A 15,288-nucleotide genomic window follows, 5' to 3' on the forward strand; every position below is an offset into this window, starting at 1 on the left:
GTTTTTAACAGTGACAATAAATTTCTATTCTATTCTAAAAACCCACGCTGACATGGGGAGAACATGCAAGCTCTGCACGTAAGGGCTCCCTCTAGGATCGAACCAGGAACCCTCTTGCTGTAAGGCAACAATGCTAACCACCACACCACCGTGCCGCCCCAAGTGGACATTTGTGCTAAATTTTTACATATTCCCTAATGAGTTCTTAAAGGATAACTTCGGTATTTTTCAACCTGGGCCCTATTTCCTCATGTGTATGTGTGCGTATGATTCATAGGTACAACTCGTTTTAAAATTGGTTCAGTATTGAGGGAGGCGGATGCAGCCGGGAGCCGCGAGGTAGATATGGGGCAAATGCGTCCCATATAAGTTTGCGCATTAGAAGTGCTTTTTTCCGCCACTGACCGGTTCAGATCGCCAGTGCTATCTCTGTAAATAGCATACTAAGCGTTTCCCTGACCCTTCACTTCCTGTGGGCTGTGTGTGTGACGTCATCTTGCGAGAGCTTTGCTTGTTGCCGGAAGAAAACAGGGTACGATATATACGAGGGCAAAGTATGCATGTATCAGTATTACATGCATAAAGACATATTAGTTATACTTACTTGATAGATAGTTGACCATTTGGTCCCTGTGCTTTTGGCCGCCTCCTCCAATTTATTTTGGGCACATGAAAGAAAGATATCCAGTACTGCCCTGTTGATCAGAGGGGGGAAATCCTCTAACGTAGTTACACAGCGTTTGGTTTGGTCACCCTCGTCTGCTCGTTGGCCCTCTCTCTCTATCCTCGTCTGCTCTTCAATTTGTAGGAGCTCCTCGTCCGTACACTCGGGCTCAAATAAGTACGGGCGGCCATCGTAATAAAAGGGCTCATCCTCATTCTCGAAATCGGGTAAATATGCAGCCATGATACCGATGCAGTAAAACTCTCAACTGTACTCCGGGACAACCAGCGCCACTCTGAGCGCCACTCAGGATGGCTCCTCTGTTTTCTTCCGGCAACAAGGAAAGCTCTCGCGAGATGACGTCACACACACAGCCCACAGGAAGTGAAGGGTCAGGGAAACGCTTAGTATGCTATTTACAGAGATAGCACTGGCGATCTGAACCGGTCAGTGGCGGAAAAAAGCACTTCTAATGCGCAAACTTATATGGGACGCATTTGCCCCCATATCTACCTCGCGGCTGCCGGCTGCATCCGCCTCCCTCAATACTGAACCAATTTTAGAACGAGTTGTACCTATGAATCATACGCACACATACACATGAGGAAATAGGGCCCAGGTTGAAAAATACCGACGTTATCCTTTAAGATATCGTGTTCACAAAATGAGACTGACAAAAGGTCAGTGACCTTGACTTTGGTCCACTAAATTCTAATCAGTTCATCTTTGACTTTAAGTGGATATTTGTGCCAAATTTGAAGAAACTCCCTCAAGGCGTTCTTGAGATATAGTGTTCCCAAGAATGAGATGGAAGCAAGGTCACAGTGACCTTGACCTTTGAACACCAAAATCTAATCAGTTCATCATTGAGTACAATGATCGTTTATGCCAAATGTGGAAAACTTCCTTCAAGGAGTTCTCGAGACACCACATTCACAAGTATGGGACGGATGGCCTCCGTCCTCAGATATTGCCGGCGCAAAGGCATAAAAAGAACTTCTCAGAAAAGTCTGGCAATGAAAGGTTTCTTAATATCTTCATTTAAAATATAATCTTTCCCAATGTGCAAATGGGCCCTTTGATGGGTGATGTAGGGTTGTGTGGGTGACAAAAGACCCTGCTGAAGGATTGATCTTAGGTTTTTATTAAAACAAAAAAGTTTAAAGGCAAAGGTGCAGGGTGTCCACACACATTACAGTTGATAACAGGGTGTGTGTAGGTCTGGGATATTCAGCACATCAGACAGAAATGAATGAAATATTACAGTACAGCTGTTAAAAAATATCAAAATAAATACATTACAGCATAAACAGGGTTTATAGCCTCCTGTGTTATTACTACATCCTCCCCTTTCAGACAGCACCATAGTTGCCTGATGCTTACACATGAATTACTGCTTTCCAGACATCACTGAACTGGATACCTCATTTTAAAGGGAATTAAAAGATTTAAAGATGACATGACTTTTGTCTTTGTGTCTGAGGCAGCAGTGGTCCTGGAGGACACACCCTCCACTCTGCTGCACATTGAGGACATCAGCACGTTTTACGGTCAGACTCCTCCTCTTGCAGGCCTGGCTGAGTGGATCAATAGCACTCAAAGCCTCTCTACTGCTTGCAGTTAGAGCGCCTCCTTGTCTCACCTCCTCCTGTCATCTGGCCTGTCCAGTCCCCTCCCCGCATGGACGTTAAAGGGTAAGACACAAAATGAATTTATGCAGGATTTGTCTCTTAAAGAGCACAGCAACTTTTATGACCATTTCCACCATTTCCTTTGTCTTACATCACAGTTTGGGCCATAACACTCATTCATGACATCATCAACTGAAAATAATTACAAGTAAGTCCAGAAAGAAAATCTTGCGATATTATAATTTATAAGTTCAACCTCTTGCAAAAAAAAAACATCACTGATATTAGTTCAGATCTTTACTTTTATGGAGTTAACACAACTCTTAGTTTCTCTGTGCTTGTACCTGCATTGTTGCTGAGCTCTCAGTGGTGCCTACATGTATCTAGTATCCACCTTCTGTGGTTAAAAAGTTCTCAGTAGCTTTATACAGTCTGTAATTAAATGATTTAGAGACATCTCATTAGATATACTCAACTTTTAAACAAAAAAAACCTCATGCGATCAAAATACATTTTTCATTCTCAGTAATACTGTTCAGTTTGCCAGCTTTTAAATGGAGGAATACAGTCATGCTTCAAATCTAACCCTTTTCCACAGCTCTCGTTCTTGAACCGGTCCCGTTCATGATTCTTGGAATCTTGCTGCTATAAAGCAAACCAGTCTGAGTTTCCAGCAGTTGTGCGGAACCATTTTAATCAAGGATGTGTCACCAATGTAGGGCACTGAGAATGCACAACAGAAATAAACTGTAGTAGCAAAATCGCAGATTTGATTACCTGCAATTTTGTTTTTTTATTACAGATGCTTGTTTTCACTCAAAAAAATAAGCACAGGAAAACTATTAATTAGACCACTGCATAAACTTTTTTCACAATGATTTCTCACTTGACTTCTCCCTTCTCTCTTTCCAACCTGTAGAATATGACACACCCACTGCTGTTGTCACAGTCTGTGCTTTGGTTAAGACAAACCTGCTATTTTTTGGTTCCAACTGAGAACCAATTTTCCAGGTTCTGAACTAATTTATTTTTGGTAGAAATGCTTTGAACAGTTTAAAATCAGGTGTGGGAAACAGAACGGAACCTGTACCATATTGGTGGAAAAGGGGTAGTAGACATGATGACATCCAAGACTTCTGAAAACTCAGATCCAGCTGACGTAGAAAATATTTTACAAAAATAAATAATAAAATAAATCAGTGTTGAAACGAGGTTCATGGTCAGTCAGTATTTGTAATATTTATGGTTTGTTTTTGAGACAGGAACACTGTCAGAAAGTTGGGAAAACAACAGAAAATCAGATTTGTCCATAAACAAATAACCAAGCAGGTAAAGCAGAGCTAAGAGTTATTTTACAGAAACTACTTTTTGACAGAGCGCATTTAGAAGAAACTCAAGGTTCAAAGACCTTTAACCACCTCATATACATAGTCTGCCTCTGTTTTTGTGTTGGTGATTAAAGAGTGGCATCTACCTCGTCTGTAGTGTGGAGAGGAAGCTGCTGCAAAGCAGACCTGGGCCAGACTAACATTAAATGGATCCATTTCTGAGGCAGTAGGACAGGTGACAAAGCTAGTTTGTTTCTTTAATTATTAAATTGTTAGTTTTGACTCAGGTAAGTGAGCACTAACAGTTAGAGAAACCGCCCAGGTCTGCTGAGAAAACAAATCCCTCTCCATATCTCCACGGTGGGTCTCGTCTCCCAGCTGCTGGCCTGGGACTTCAGGGTGTACCTCACTTCCGTTTGCTCTTGGTGTCAGTGGTCTGGAAGACGCTGGAGGCAGACATGAGGTTCTCAATGTACTGACCGAGAACCTGGTTCTCAGACTTTAACTTCAGGTTCTCCTCCTTCACTGCGTCAACCCGCGCCGACAGGTCTGGCCAAGATAAAGAATGGGAAGTTAAAACACAGAAATCACTTAAGAAATAAATCCAGTGATATCTACCTGCCCTGTCGTAGGTTTTATCTGCTTCTCAGAATTGCTGTTTTTGCACGATTTGTAAAATGTCCACATTTCGTGGTGAACGGTTGCATCTATGAGTGGCACAGACTCGTCCTTTTTGTTAATGAGGTATTATATCAAGAGGTGAAGCCACTTGAGTCAACAGAACGTTACATGCACAAAATATTCTGGTTTTTCCCCTTATTCCAAAAAAGACAATATTCCGACTGTAAACATGACCAAATAATGCTATTTAAACCAGAATAATCCCACGTCTTCGTCAGAAAATGCTTCATTTGGAAAAAGGCTTTATTCGGAACATCCAAATGGAATATGCTATTTACATGACCCCTATCAAATTCAGGGTACTGTCATACTGTCACACTATTAAGATTTAAAGAGGCACCCTTTCGCCAGTATAAACATTTTTATCAAAAACAAAAAGCTGGTTGATGACATTTAGCTGAATGCAACTGTTTCGGCCATGACGTTATGCAGCTCAGGAAACTGTTACCAGATTAAAAAGCTGAATTCACAATCTTGAATTCACTAGGCATATAACGATATATGGAATTTCGCGGTGTTGCGATAAAATAAATTCTCGATACTGTCGTGGGAATGCCACGGTAGTTATATAGCTGCGTTCTCCTACAGAGCCGGTAATATGACTGTGCGACTACATTCCCCATAATCCTTTGCATGCAACTGCGCGCGCAGGTGAGAGCAGACTCCTGCAGCTCAGCCTCTCAGCCTCCGACTCTGCCCCGTGCGTGACCAGAGGAAATGAGACAAGTGAACAGAAATGCTAGAATGGCGAACAAAGTAAGGAGATTGATTGTTCTTCTCTGTGGATTTTCTCCGCGACCGTTCGTCATAGCGAGAAGCCACACATATCACGTGAATCAGTGAAACCATAGCTTTCCAACAAGACCAAGCACTTGTCGGTAGTCCAATGTTTTCACAGCGAAAAAAAATGATAAAGTTACACTAAAATGATGTATAACAGAGCTTTCATACAGCTCTGCACACACATTACTGTTGGATGGATTACTCGCAAATGCAGGGTTGCACAGAAATGCCACGCATATCACATAAAAGCGCAGGACCAGAGCTTTCCTCTCCTCATCTCCTGTTCTGAGAAAGTGTTAGGGTCTCCTTGATGTCAAGATTGTCAACCTGGCGTGAACAAACTGAGTGAATGTGTGTTTTTGAGTTTTTCTATGACTTCCAGGGAAATGGCTGGGCTTTATTTATTTTGGTTTTCTTTTACACACATCTCTACCCACCTCTCTCTCTCTCTCTCTCTCTCTCTCTCTCTCTCTCTCTCTCTCTCTCTCTCTCTGTCTGTCTCTGTCTGTCTCTCTCTCTGTGTCTCTCTGTGTATCTGTGAGTGAGGGATTGTGTGTTTTTGAGTTTACATTATTTCTATTTGATGAAAGCACATGTTCAACTGTGTTGATTTGTTTATTATACTTTATGATACGCTTCCAAGTTAAAAATAAGATGATGTACAGTGTACATGCAATATTTTTGAATAAAATAGCTATTTTTGTACAGTGTACATGCAATATTTTTGAATAAAATAGCTATTTTTAACAATAAATTGTCTCTTTTTTCCCCTTGTATAAATATCGTGATATATATCGTATCGTGGACTCTTTATCGTGATAATATCATATCGTGAGTTTCTGTTATCGTTACATCCCTAGAATTCACCTTACAGATTTTTCGGGTTTCCTACTATCACTACTTGTACTTGAAAAACTCTGCCATCGCCTGGACAAAACCTTGAGCTTATGGGCATTGGTGTTTATGAGTGTTGAAAAGAGATGGAGGGAGAGTGGAGGAGAGGTAGAGCGAGTGCATTAGCACAGGACCATATCAAGACAGCAGCATGGCTAAGCTGAGGAAGAGAGGAAAGAGCAGCACTACACGGAGTGTTTTAAACCTTCATGCCCAGAAGAGCATTAAAGACAGAAATGTTTTGGTGGTGAGGAAAGAGCAAAAAGAATGTTTGGGCACTTATTTACGCTCGTTTGTATTAGAGCTAGACAAGGATTTACATACAGATTAAGGTGTGTGTGTGTGTGTATGTGTGTGTGTGTGTGTGTGTTACCTTCCAGTGTGTGCTGAAGTTCCAAAACTTGATTAATTAACCTTGTCTTCTCCTCCATCTCCACCTGGTTCTCCATGTCTCCTGCAATAGAAACAAACACTGATGCTACTTACACACAAATCACAACACATGAACCCATTATGATAGCATGATGCAACCCTCAGACAGAAACACAAAGTTGCATGTCAGCAGGCGTACCATCTATGTCGCAGTTCATGATGAAAAGCTCGTTCTCCTGTTTAGTATACAGGGCTGCAGATCCACTGGCCACTGGAACACAACAATAATACACAGTGTGAGCTCCAGAAAGCAGTCCGCAGGCTGCTGATAATAGGATGCTGTAACATGATGAATATTTCAAAAGCCAGCAGATATTCCTGCCATTATCTACCTCCGTGTGCATAGACTTAACAACATGTACTGTGGATTCAGGGTTTCCCCGAGAAACTGTTCAGTCAAGGTGGTAAGCAACCCACATCCTGACACATCTTCTCTTGTGATCATTTAAATTAGTGCATGATGGTCTCAACAACAGTCACATCAAACATATGGTTTTTATTGTGTGTTCTTTAATGGTGGCGTATTCATTTTTTCACCCAATCATGTCCTACCAAAAAAAAAACTCATAACTGTAACTTATCAACACACAAATTCCATTTTTGGGGTGAAACATTATTCTTAAAGGATTTATATATAAGTAAGAAATAAATATGATTTACAAAATGGTTTGATCTGATTTCATTTTTTTTTTACTTTGAAACTTGCCCTATGCCAGAAAACAGCTTTGTCCAAGACAAGACATAACAACTTCAAACAACTAAAAAATGTGTTTAAAGCCTTCAAAATTTAAACCAAACAGTAAATCCTGATAACATCAATGTAAAAACTGCGCTGCTATAATCATCTTTGTTTTAAAATATATTTTTCTATGAACATTTTGGAACTATAAAGATGTGTCCCATATTTTTGGCAACACTCTGACAACTGTCAGATTTCTACAAAAACATAATTTCATCAGGCATAAAAGGGATTAGCTATACCACAAGGACTCCTGTGTTACTTCCTGGTTTCCCAAAAGGTAGGAATGCTGCCCAAGTACTGATAAGCTTTCTACTTTTTAATAAATTCATTAAATAATATTGCTATCAGGTGTGCCTCAACTGTAACAGGTCAACTCTGTAGCCCTTCTAAATCCAAACTAAATAAGAATTATAGTTTAAAAAATAGTGACATAATTCAGTTCTCTTTAATAACTGACTGATCCATACATGTTGTCACATTTTTGTATTGCAATATTAAATTACAATATATTGTCCCATCCCTAGTTGTAGTTCATGTCTGCGGATGTCTGATGTCTGTTACAGTTGCTGTAATTTTGTCTGAAAGTTGGTCAATTTGGTTACAAATTACAAGTTATTGTAATACTAAAACTTTCTGCATGCCTGGCGAACTTCACAAAATTCAAGTCTTCCACTGCAAAAAAAAAAAAGGGGAAAAAAAGTTATTCAATAACTGGGAGGTTGGCCCATTACAAGGTTTAATAGTTGAGTGTGTGATCTATTATAAATATATTTTCCCAGCATAATTGAAGACTAAAAATATAAGCTTTTGTCATAATTCTCTGGATTGGCAGTTTTATGTTACCAGAAGTGGTCCACATTCTTAACAAGAACACAGGGGAAACCCTGGGCTTAATATGTTAAGGACATAATAAAAACTAGCTTGGATTGTCTATGCAAAGATGCTAAACATAATATGTGGCTAAACATGACTCCTGCTGTGATTACTGCCAGTCAATGTATTAAAGAAGTGTCAGTTAAAACACTAAGTTAAGGCATGTGATCTGTGCCTGCTGAAGGTGTTGGGTGCCGGGTGGGAGCTGACACCGCACCCAGGGCCAGGATGTGACATCATGTGGCGATTGCTGCCTACTGCTGACCTACAAAATATCACTGAGATGCTTCCTTTGAGCCAAACTCTTCTCCAGGTGTGACCTTATTGAGTAACGTTACAGCACATATCTCCCATTCAGAGCCATAGTTGTATTATCGGACAGCCACAATGTATGGAGTTTATTGAAGTCCAGTTGCTTTTATTCTGGCTCTTCTTTGATCATTATTTCGTCTTTCACGTAGTTCCATGATCGCTGGAACATCTTCCAACAGGATCGAAAGCTAGCTGACCTGGACATAGCTATCCACTGTCCGTAAACAGCTTGAGCTGAGCTCCACAACAGCACGAAAAGGTGTGAGCATCGTTGAGTTAACGTTACTTAGCTTGTCAGTACGATGTCGCATCTCGTATAACACAGTGGACTGATCAGCTGGAAGATATCAGCAACCTTTCGGGCAAAAACTGGCAAAACCACAACACGATCGGATGCGTCCGATAATGGATGCGTCTATATTAGCTATGTAAGCTATCTAACGTTAGCGGATTGGCTAGCTATGCCAAGAGACCCACTACTGAGGCTAGTGTCTCACCAGAAGCAACCACAACCAAATAATCTAATTGGTCTCATATTTGGAAGCGACTCTGATAAATACATTTCAAAAATTGGCGGTGGTGGACTCAGCGCCGGAGTGCTAACTGTTTACAATGCAAACTAGCAGCTGCTAGCTAGCTTTAGCTTCAAATGGAAATGGCGAGGCTGTCTGTCCTTTAGCTAACGGTGCTCTAAATATTCTGTTACACAAAACAACTGGCACGTGTCGGCGTTTAGACTCACCTACAGCAAGAAATATCTTCTCCGTTTAGCGGAGTGACCGTGTAAACAGACTACAGGCTCTTTGGTGATGGTGATGATGAAAATGATGGTAGTGACGTCACTGTATGTACGAGACCCCACCGACCGACAAGGGGAGCAACTACTGCGCACGCACGCGCGCACACACACACACACACACACACACACACACAACTGCTGCAGTCCTTACGGCTGCTATGGCTCTTAATCATTCCCCTGTGGTAACATAGGCTATCACACACACACACACACACACACACACACACACATCTATATATGCAGACAGTCACAGCAGCAGTCGACAGTGAATGATGTCATCCCCATCAGAGTGTGTGTGTTTGTGCATCAGCTCTCTGTCTCCCCATCTGTCTGTCTGTATGCATGGAGTGGCCGATGTGAGTAATATTACACTATACATGTCTGAGTGTGATATCATTGCAGCCACTGTGCTGCATCTCTGCTTGCTCTGAGGAATCCATCTGCTGCTGCTAGTTGGCCAAACCAAACCCCGGAGACACTGCTGCTACATCCAGTAGCCTATCACCAGTCTACTCTCCCTCCATCTCTCTCCATTTCTCACCCTGTCGCTATCTTGCCTGCTAAAGCATCCACTTAGGGATATGCGGGTCAGGAACGAGAGCTGGCTGTGGGTCCCTGGCGTGGGCCAAGCCTATAGCCTGGCCTCCCCCATGAACCAAAAACTAAACCAAATAAATGTATTTATGATAAATTTTCACTGCTTATGCAGTGTACTTATCATTTTATTTATATTCTTTAAAAGTCACCAGAATACAGGAAACAAACTTTTAAAAACTCAAGGGCCACTTACTGCTTTTTTTTTTTTTTTTTTTTTTTTTAAACAACTTAGCTTTCAACCATGTCTTTGGCCTATGTCTGCTATTGAAGCTGCCACCGTGATGATGGTCGACCATCACCAGGACAGTTGTCAGAGGAAACTCTTTGACTGACTGTGAAAGCTGTGGAAAAAGCTAATAGTTGGACTTGAGTTATTATTTTACCACTGTTTCTAAAGTCAAGACTACACTTTCACACTTAATTGTGAACAGTTATGTAAAGCAACACTGTGCAGCCAAACCTTTGCTGAACATCACCCCCTGTGGGAAAATGAACACATAGGCCTACTGGTAAATGCTAAAATATAGGGTTATGTAACAGTAGCACAAGGTGAGAGGAATCAAGTCAGGAAACTGACTCAGTAACGCCAATTACACAAAAGAATCTATCCTGCTAACATAAGCTAGTGTAGAAGCAAAACCCCCCGACCGTATAAAATTGAGCAAGAGTGTGTTTTATTGCTTGAGAAGAACTTTACAGAGATTTATAGTGAGTTACAGCTCATTGTTTTGCTTTCCAGCTGCTTTTTACTGTTTTAGTTCACTCTCACCACTCATAATGTCATTTTCAGCCAAAGCAAGCAGCTGTTGTTTTGTGGAAAAGCTCCAAATCCCAGTGTACACTACAGCTCAGATAGACACAGTTAGTGGTGAACACAATGCAACATTTAGCAGCTAAATAGCTGAATATTTCTCTCAGGAGTTGATAGAGACCAAAAACAGAGCTAATGGAGTAAATATTAGACTTTCATTCATCAGGTGGTTAAAAATATGACTTTAAATCAGTGGTTCTCTGACTTTTTACATTGTGTACCGTCTCAGAAAACATCAGGCTCTTCAACTACCACTATAACCGACGTTAAAGTACAATAGCATGGGCTTACACTATTCACGGGCAGTTCATGCAGGAGGCAGGTTTATTCATAATCAAACAATTATTATTGTTGACTGTTGTCGGTCTCAGCCACACTGTACAGAGTAGTAGCAGCAGAGTGGGCACTCAAGCTCTTATACATCTCATGGGCCAATGTTCCTCATCAGGTGCTGTGGAGACTTCACTGCCATTGCCTAAGTAGCCACTAGCACTTGATTGTCATTCACTTCAGTCTCAACAGTGTTGCTTTAAATATTCTCTTCCTGATCAGCAGTTCTCTTCCTAGTAGTTCCTGTTTGAACCTACAACTGCAGTGTTTTTTCCTCCACTTACTATCTTGCCACCAGAGTTCAGCTTGTTACTAATCATAGACCAGTGTTAACACTAAGTTCATGAATGTGGCTACCTAGCAGGCTGATGCTGAAACAAAAATATTACAGGAAAGGCAAAGCTTATTTTACATGACATGTAACGTAGTATTTTGATACCTATATTTACATGTAAATTAATATTTAAAAAAAAAAAAAATCAGATGTTCCTCCGCCACCAGTTGTACATGGACCATAGTTGGTAACCAGTGCTCAAAATCAGTGGTTCCCAACAGGTAGGTTGTGGACCAAAAGTGGGTCATGGGTCCATTGTGAATGGACCGCAAGTGATGTGTAAATAGACACAAGTTCATTATGTCAACTTATAATGTGATGATATGGCAATGATGTGTTCACAACTTGTTTCAAAGAAGTAGCCTATAACAACAATGCTGTTTTTACATATAATGTATGTCGTTGTATGTGTTTGTATAAGGACTTCAGGACCACTTGTGTCTCTGAGCTCACCTTAACATTACTTAATACATACCGATATTCAGATTTTTTTGTTTAATTGTATTGAAGATGTTGGTCACTAGCATATAGATATTGATGCACTGATAGCTGCTAAAACAAGCCCAGAGAGTATGTAGCCTCAGTGATAATAACCAGAGGTGGGTATAACGCATTACAAAGTAACATCAGAGCTCCGAAACAACAACGACTGTCTTTTGGTTCTAATAACGGAGATAACGTTAAACCTATCAGTCCGAAAGAAGCCACGAAGCTTGTGGTTCGCTACGTGGTAGAAGAAATGCTGCCGTTGTCTACGGTGGAGTCTAAAAAAAGGTGGAGGAGGACTCGCTGACAGATAGGTCAGAGTCAGGACTTGCATTATGCCTGGTACACACTACACGACCTTTCTGCCCATTCTGAAAGTCACTATGTCACATTACACGATTGTGGAGTCATAAACTTGTGCCTTGACTTGGCCGACAGACATGACACACTACACGATGGTACTCACCAATTATCCCCGGTCGTCTTTCACGATGTGTGTGATGTCATTGGGTTATTCTTGTCCTATTTTTATTACTTTTACTATTATTTGAGTCACTGTGTCTGTTCATGTGCCAGCCGACATGTTGTTGTAGTCACCTAAAAAGCACCAGCAGGTGGCAGGAGCTACACTTGAAGCACCATACGCAAACATACAAGCTACTGTATCCTCCACAACCAAGTTCTTACAAATGTTTCACAATAAAAGCCTATTTAAAAAAATGGAGGGATTCTCTCAGCCTAGGTTATAAGGGGCTTTTAATTTGACATAAGTTCAGGAAGTGTTGAGTTTGAAATGACAGTGCGATATGTTAACTTTATAAAGACAACGGAGCGGATAAAAAGTAAAAATATAAAAACACAGAGGGATTAATAAATAATGGACCGTCTATAATGTAGTCTGTTTCAAATGAAGCTGGGAGCCTCTGCAGTTGTGGTGAGTAAAAGCCCCGCCGCTATTTGTTAATGTTATTACTTTATGTCCGACCGTGAGGATGTACCATTGTTTGCTAGCTTGATGCTAATGACAGTAACGTTAACTCAGCGGGTTGACAAAGTGCCTCTGCTGTTTCACACCATCATTTCCCCCTTTTACTCTGTGTGGTAACATCCCTAGAGGAAATATTAAAAACGCTGGGGTGTTGTTGTCATACAGTTGTCTACGGCAGCAGATCGTTCTGTGTTTCTACTGGTCAAAGTGACGGCTGTGATGGGAGAATTGGATCTCAGTGAAGGGCAAGTGGTCCATAACTTTAATTTTGGAGACAAAAAAATGTAGGCTTAGCGCCCTGTGGTCCATTGCCCAATAGGAAATGTAGAATACTCAAAAGTACTTTAAAAGTACTTGAGTTACTTTTCTCAGGGAGTAACGTTGGAAGTACTTTTAAAGTAATTGAGTTACTTTACTCAGGGAGTAATGCAGTAAAGTAACTGGTTACTTTAAAAAAAAAAGTAACGCAGTAAAGTACTTTGATTACTTTTAAAGTAACCCTTACCCAACTCTGGTGATAACTCTAAGATACACAGTAAATGCAGCTAGCAGTTACTGTTATATCATGAGGATTACTCAACCTAGATATGCAGTGAATACCAAAAACAAGGCGATGCAGCTTTAGTAGGAGCCGCACCTCAGTCTTGTTACAGCACAATACACCAGCATAACCACTCTGGTTTTACAAGCTGTCTGTCACTGCCTCATGGTCTTTTGTTCAGTCACATGCTTGTAACAACTGCTTTAACTGTCGGTCATGTGTGCTCTGTTTTCACAACATAGAAATAAATAGATCATGAAATGATAAGTTTGATTAAATCTGTAGATATAACAGTCAGACAAATTGTCTACACCTGAACAGCATGTTCTGTATTCACAATGTATCTGTGAAGGCAGTTTTTAGCTACAGAAAATGCATAAAGTAAAACTGCACATGTAGACCATAGAAGGATTTAGAAATGTAGCGAGTCAGCATCTTAGTCTTGGCAGATCCCATCTAACATGTTAAGAAAGAAGCTTTGTACAATGCTTTGACTGGTTCCTCAGACGCAGATAATAAGGAAGTGTACTGTTGTTTGTTTTATGCACATAAAAAATGATAGGCATGAAGCTAACGAAAGAGCTAACTATAAAAAAAATAAAATAAAAAAAATTGCTGAAAAGTCCTTTGAGGCTTTACCTGTGTCATCTGTCAGAGATATGTTAGTGAATGTCCCATCATCCTCGTCCTCCTCGGCCTCAGTGGCCTGGGTCTCCTTTCCTTCCTCCAGCATTGTTTCCTTTTTGTTTAAAACTCACAGACTCATTTATTACTGTCTGAGCTCTTCTCTCTCACTCTCACCCTGTCTTTTGGCCCTGCCTCCACACACACCTGCTGCCTGAATCATTGACATCGTCAGGCTTACCTGTCCTGCCTGACTGGTGGCTCGGGTTACAGAGTTGTCATGGGAATGGGTCACCATGGCGACCTCTGGACCTCAACATTGAGACAGACAGCCTATCAGGAGAACTATCTGGGGTCAAAGTTTAAGTCCCAGTCTTTTCATGTGAAAGGGAGCCATAAAGACAACACAGACAGGAGCAGAGGAACACACCTACTCACAGTGTGTGCTGTTAATATGGGCATGAAAATACACTCAGATGTTCCATCCCTTTTGTTTTATTTGCTGTTTTTCCTCAAGCCAGAACATACCATAAAAAAATCTTCAGTGCTTTAATACACATATCAGTATAAATCAGTAATTTGCCACAATCAGTCGTGTATTTTCACCTAATTAGACATTAGACGGTGCAATACAGTGTTAAGCTGAAATACAGGAGGGGACATGAATGAGAAAGCAGTTTTATTACATCTGTGGGAGTAGCCTGCACTCTGGTGGTTAATACTGAACACTGCAGATCAGTGACAAGTAACGGACTCCATTGTGCAGCCTGCAGTGACAGTGCACTTCACATTCATACAGCAACAAAGAACACCTGAGGCTTCCATGGTGTTAAGAAACAAAGTCTCCCCTGTGCTATCTGACCAAAATGTGGAAGATGAAGCAGAAAAAGCTGACACTAACATTAGTTTAATTGTCTTGTTGAGTCAGTAAAACACACTTCATTCAAACTTAACAGAAAGCAAAATAAAACTCACCAAACCATCTTAGTTAGTCTCGTTAGTCAGCTAGTTAGTTAGTCCACCGTTCCACTGTTCCACTGTTTGGTTTGGTTAGATGTAAGAACACTGTAAAAACTTAAATTAAAGGCTGAGTCCCAATTGAACTCCCAGCCTCTTTTACTAGCCACATGTATCTTCATATTTTGACAAATAAAGACCAGTCTCAGTTAGACACCTGGTCTGGTTGCCAAGTAGTTCTTTTTTTTTTTTTAGAAATTCTTTGGATGTAAAACACTGGATTGTTCATTAACCACTGGTGCTAAGGTTAGATAGCTGTTTAGATTGCACATCCAAATATAAATGTTTAATATAGAAATACAACACATCAGGTTCATTTCATTTAACTGAAACCATGAACACCAGAGAAGACCAAAATTAATTCAGGTTTACCAGTGTGACATAGAAACAATCAATCAATCAATCAATTTTATTTATAAAG

The 15,288-nt window shown here is 40.6% G+C and overlaps 1 protein-coding gene across 3 annotated transcripts; it reads right to left on the reverse strand.

Annotated features, from left to right (window-relative positions):
* Positions 1 to 1,792: 1,792 nt before the first annotated feature.
* scoca (short coiled-coil protein a) lies at positions 1,793 to 14,036 on the reverse strand. 3 transcript variants are annotated; one of them, XM_050044315.1, is made up of 4 exons: positions 13,866 to 14,036; positions 6,553 to 6,624; positions 6,355 to 6,435; positions 1,793 to 4,172 (listed from the first exon to the last, which is right to left on the reverse strand). In XM_050044315.1, exons 1-4 carry the CDS (start codon positions 13,957 to 13,959, stop codon positions 4,030 to 4,032), a joined length of 390 nt encoding a protein of 129 aa, XP_049900272.1. In that variant the 5' UTR covers positions 13,960 to 14,036; the 3' UTR covers positions 1,793 to 4,029. The 3 variants fall into 3 exon arrangements, with proteins under 3 accessions (XP_049900272.1, XP_049900273.1, XP_049900274.1); XM_050044316.1 differs by lacking the exon at positions 13,866 to 14,036 and adding an exon at positions 9,083 to 9,236; XM_050044317.1 differs by lacking the exon at positions 13,866 to 14,036 and adding an exon at positions 9,087 to 9,219.
* Between the last annotated feature and the right edge of the window lie 1,252 nt (positions 14,037 to 15,288).

Source organism: Epinephelus moara, chromosome 5 (genome assembly GCF_006386435.1).
Source record: "Epinephelus moara isolate mb chromosome 5, YSFRI_EMoa_1.0, whole genome shotgun sequence".
Lineage (NCBI taxonomy): Eukaryota > Metazoa > Chordata > Actinopteri > Perciformes > Serranidae > Epinephelus > Epinephelus moara.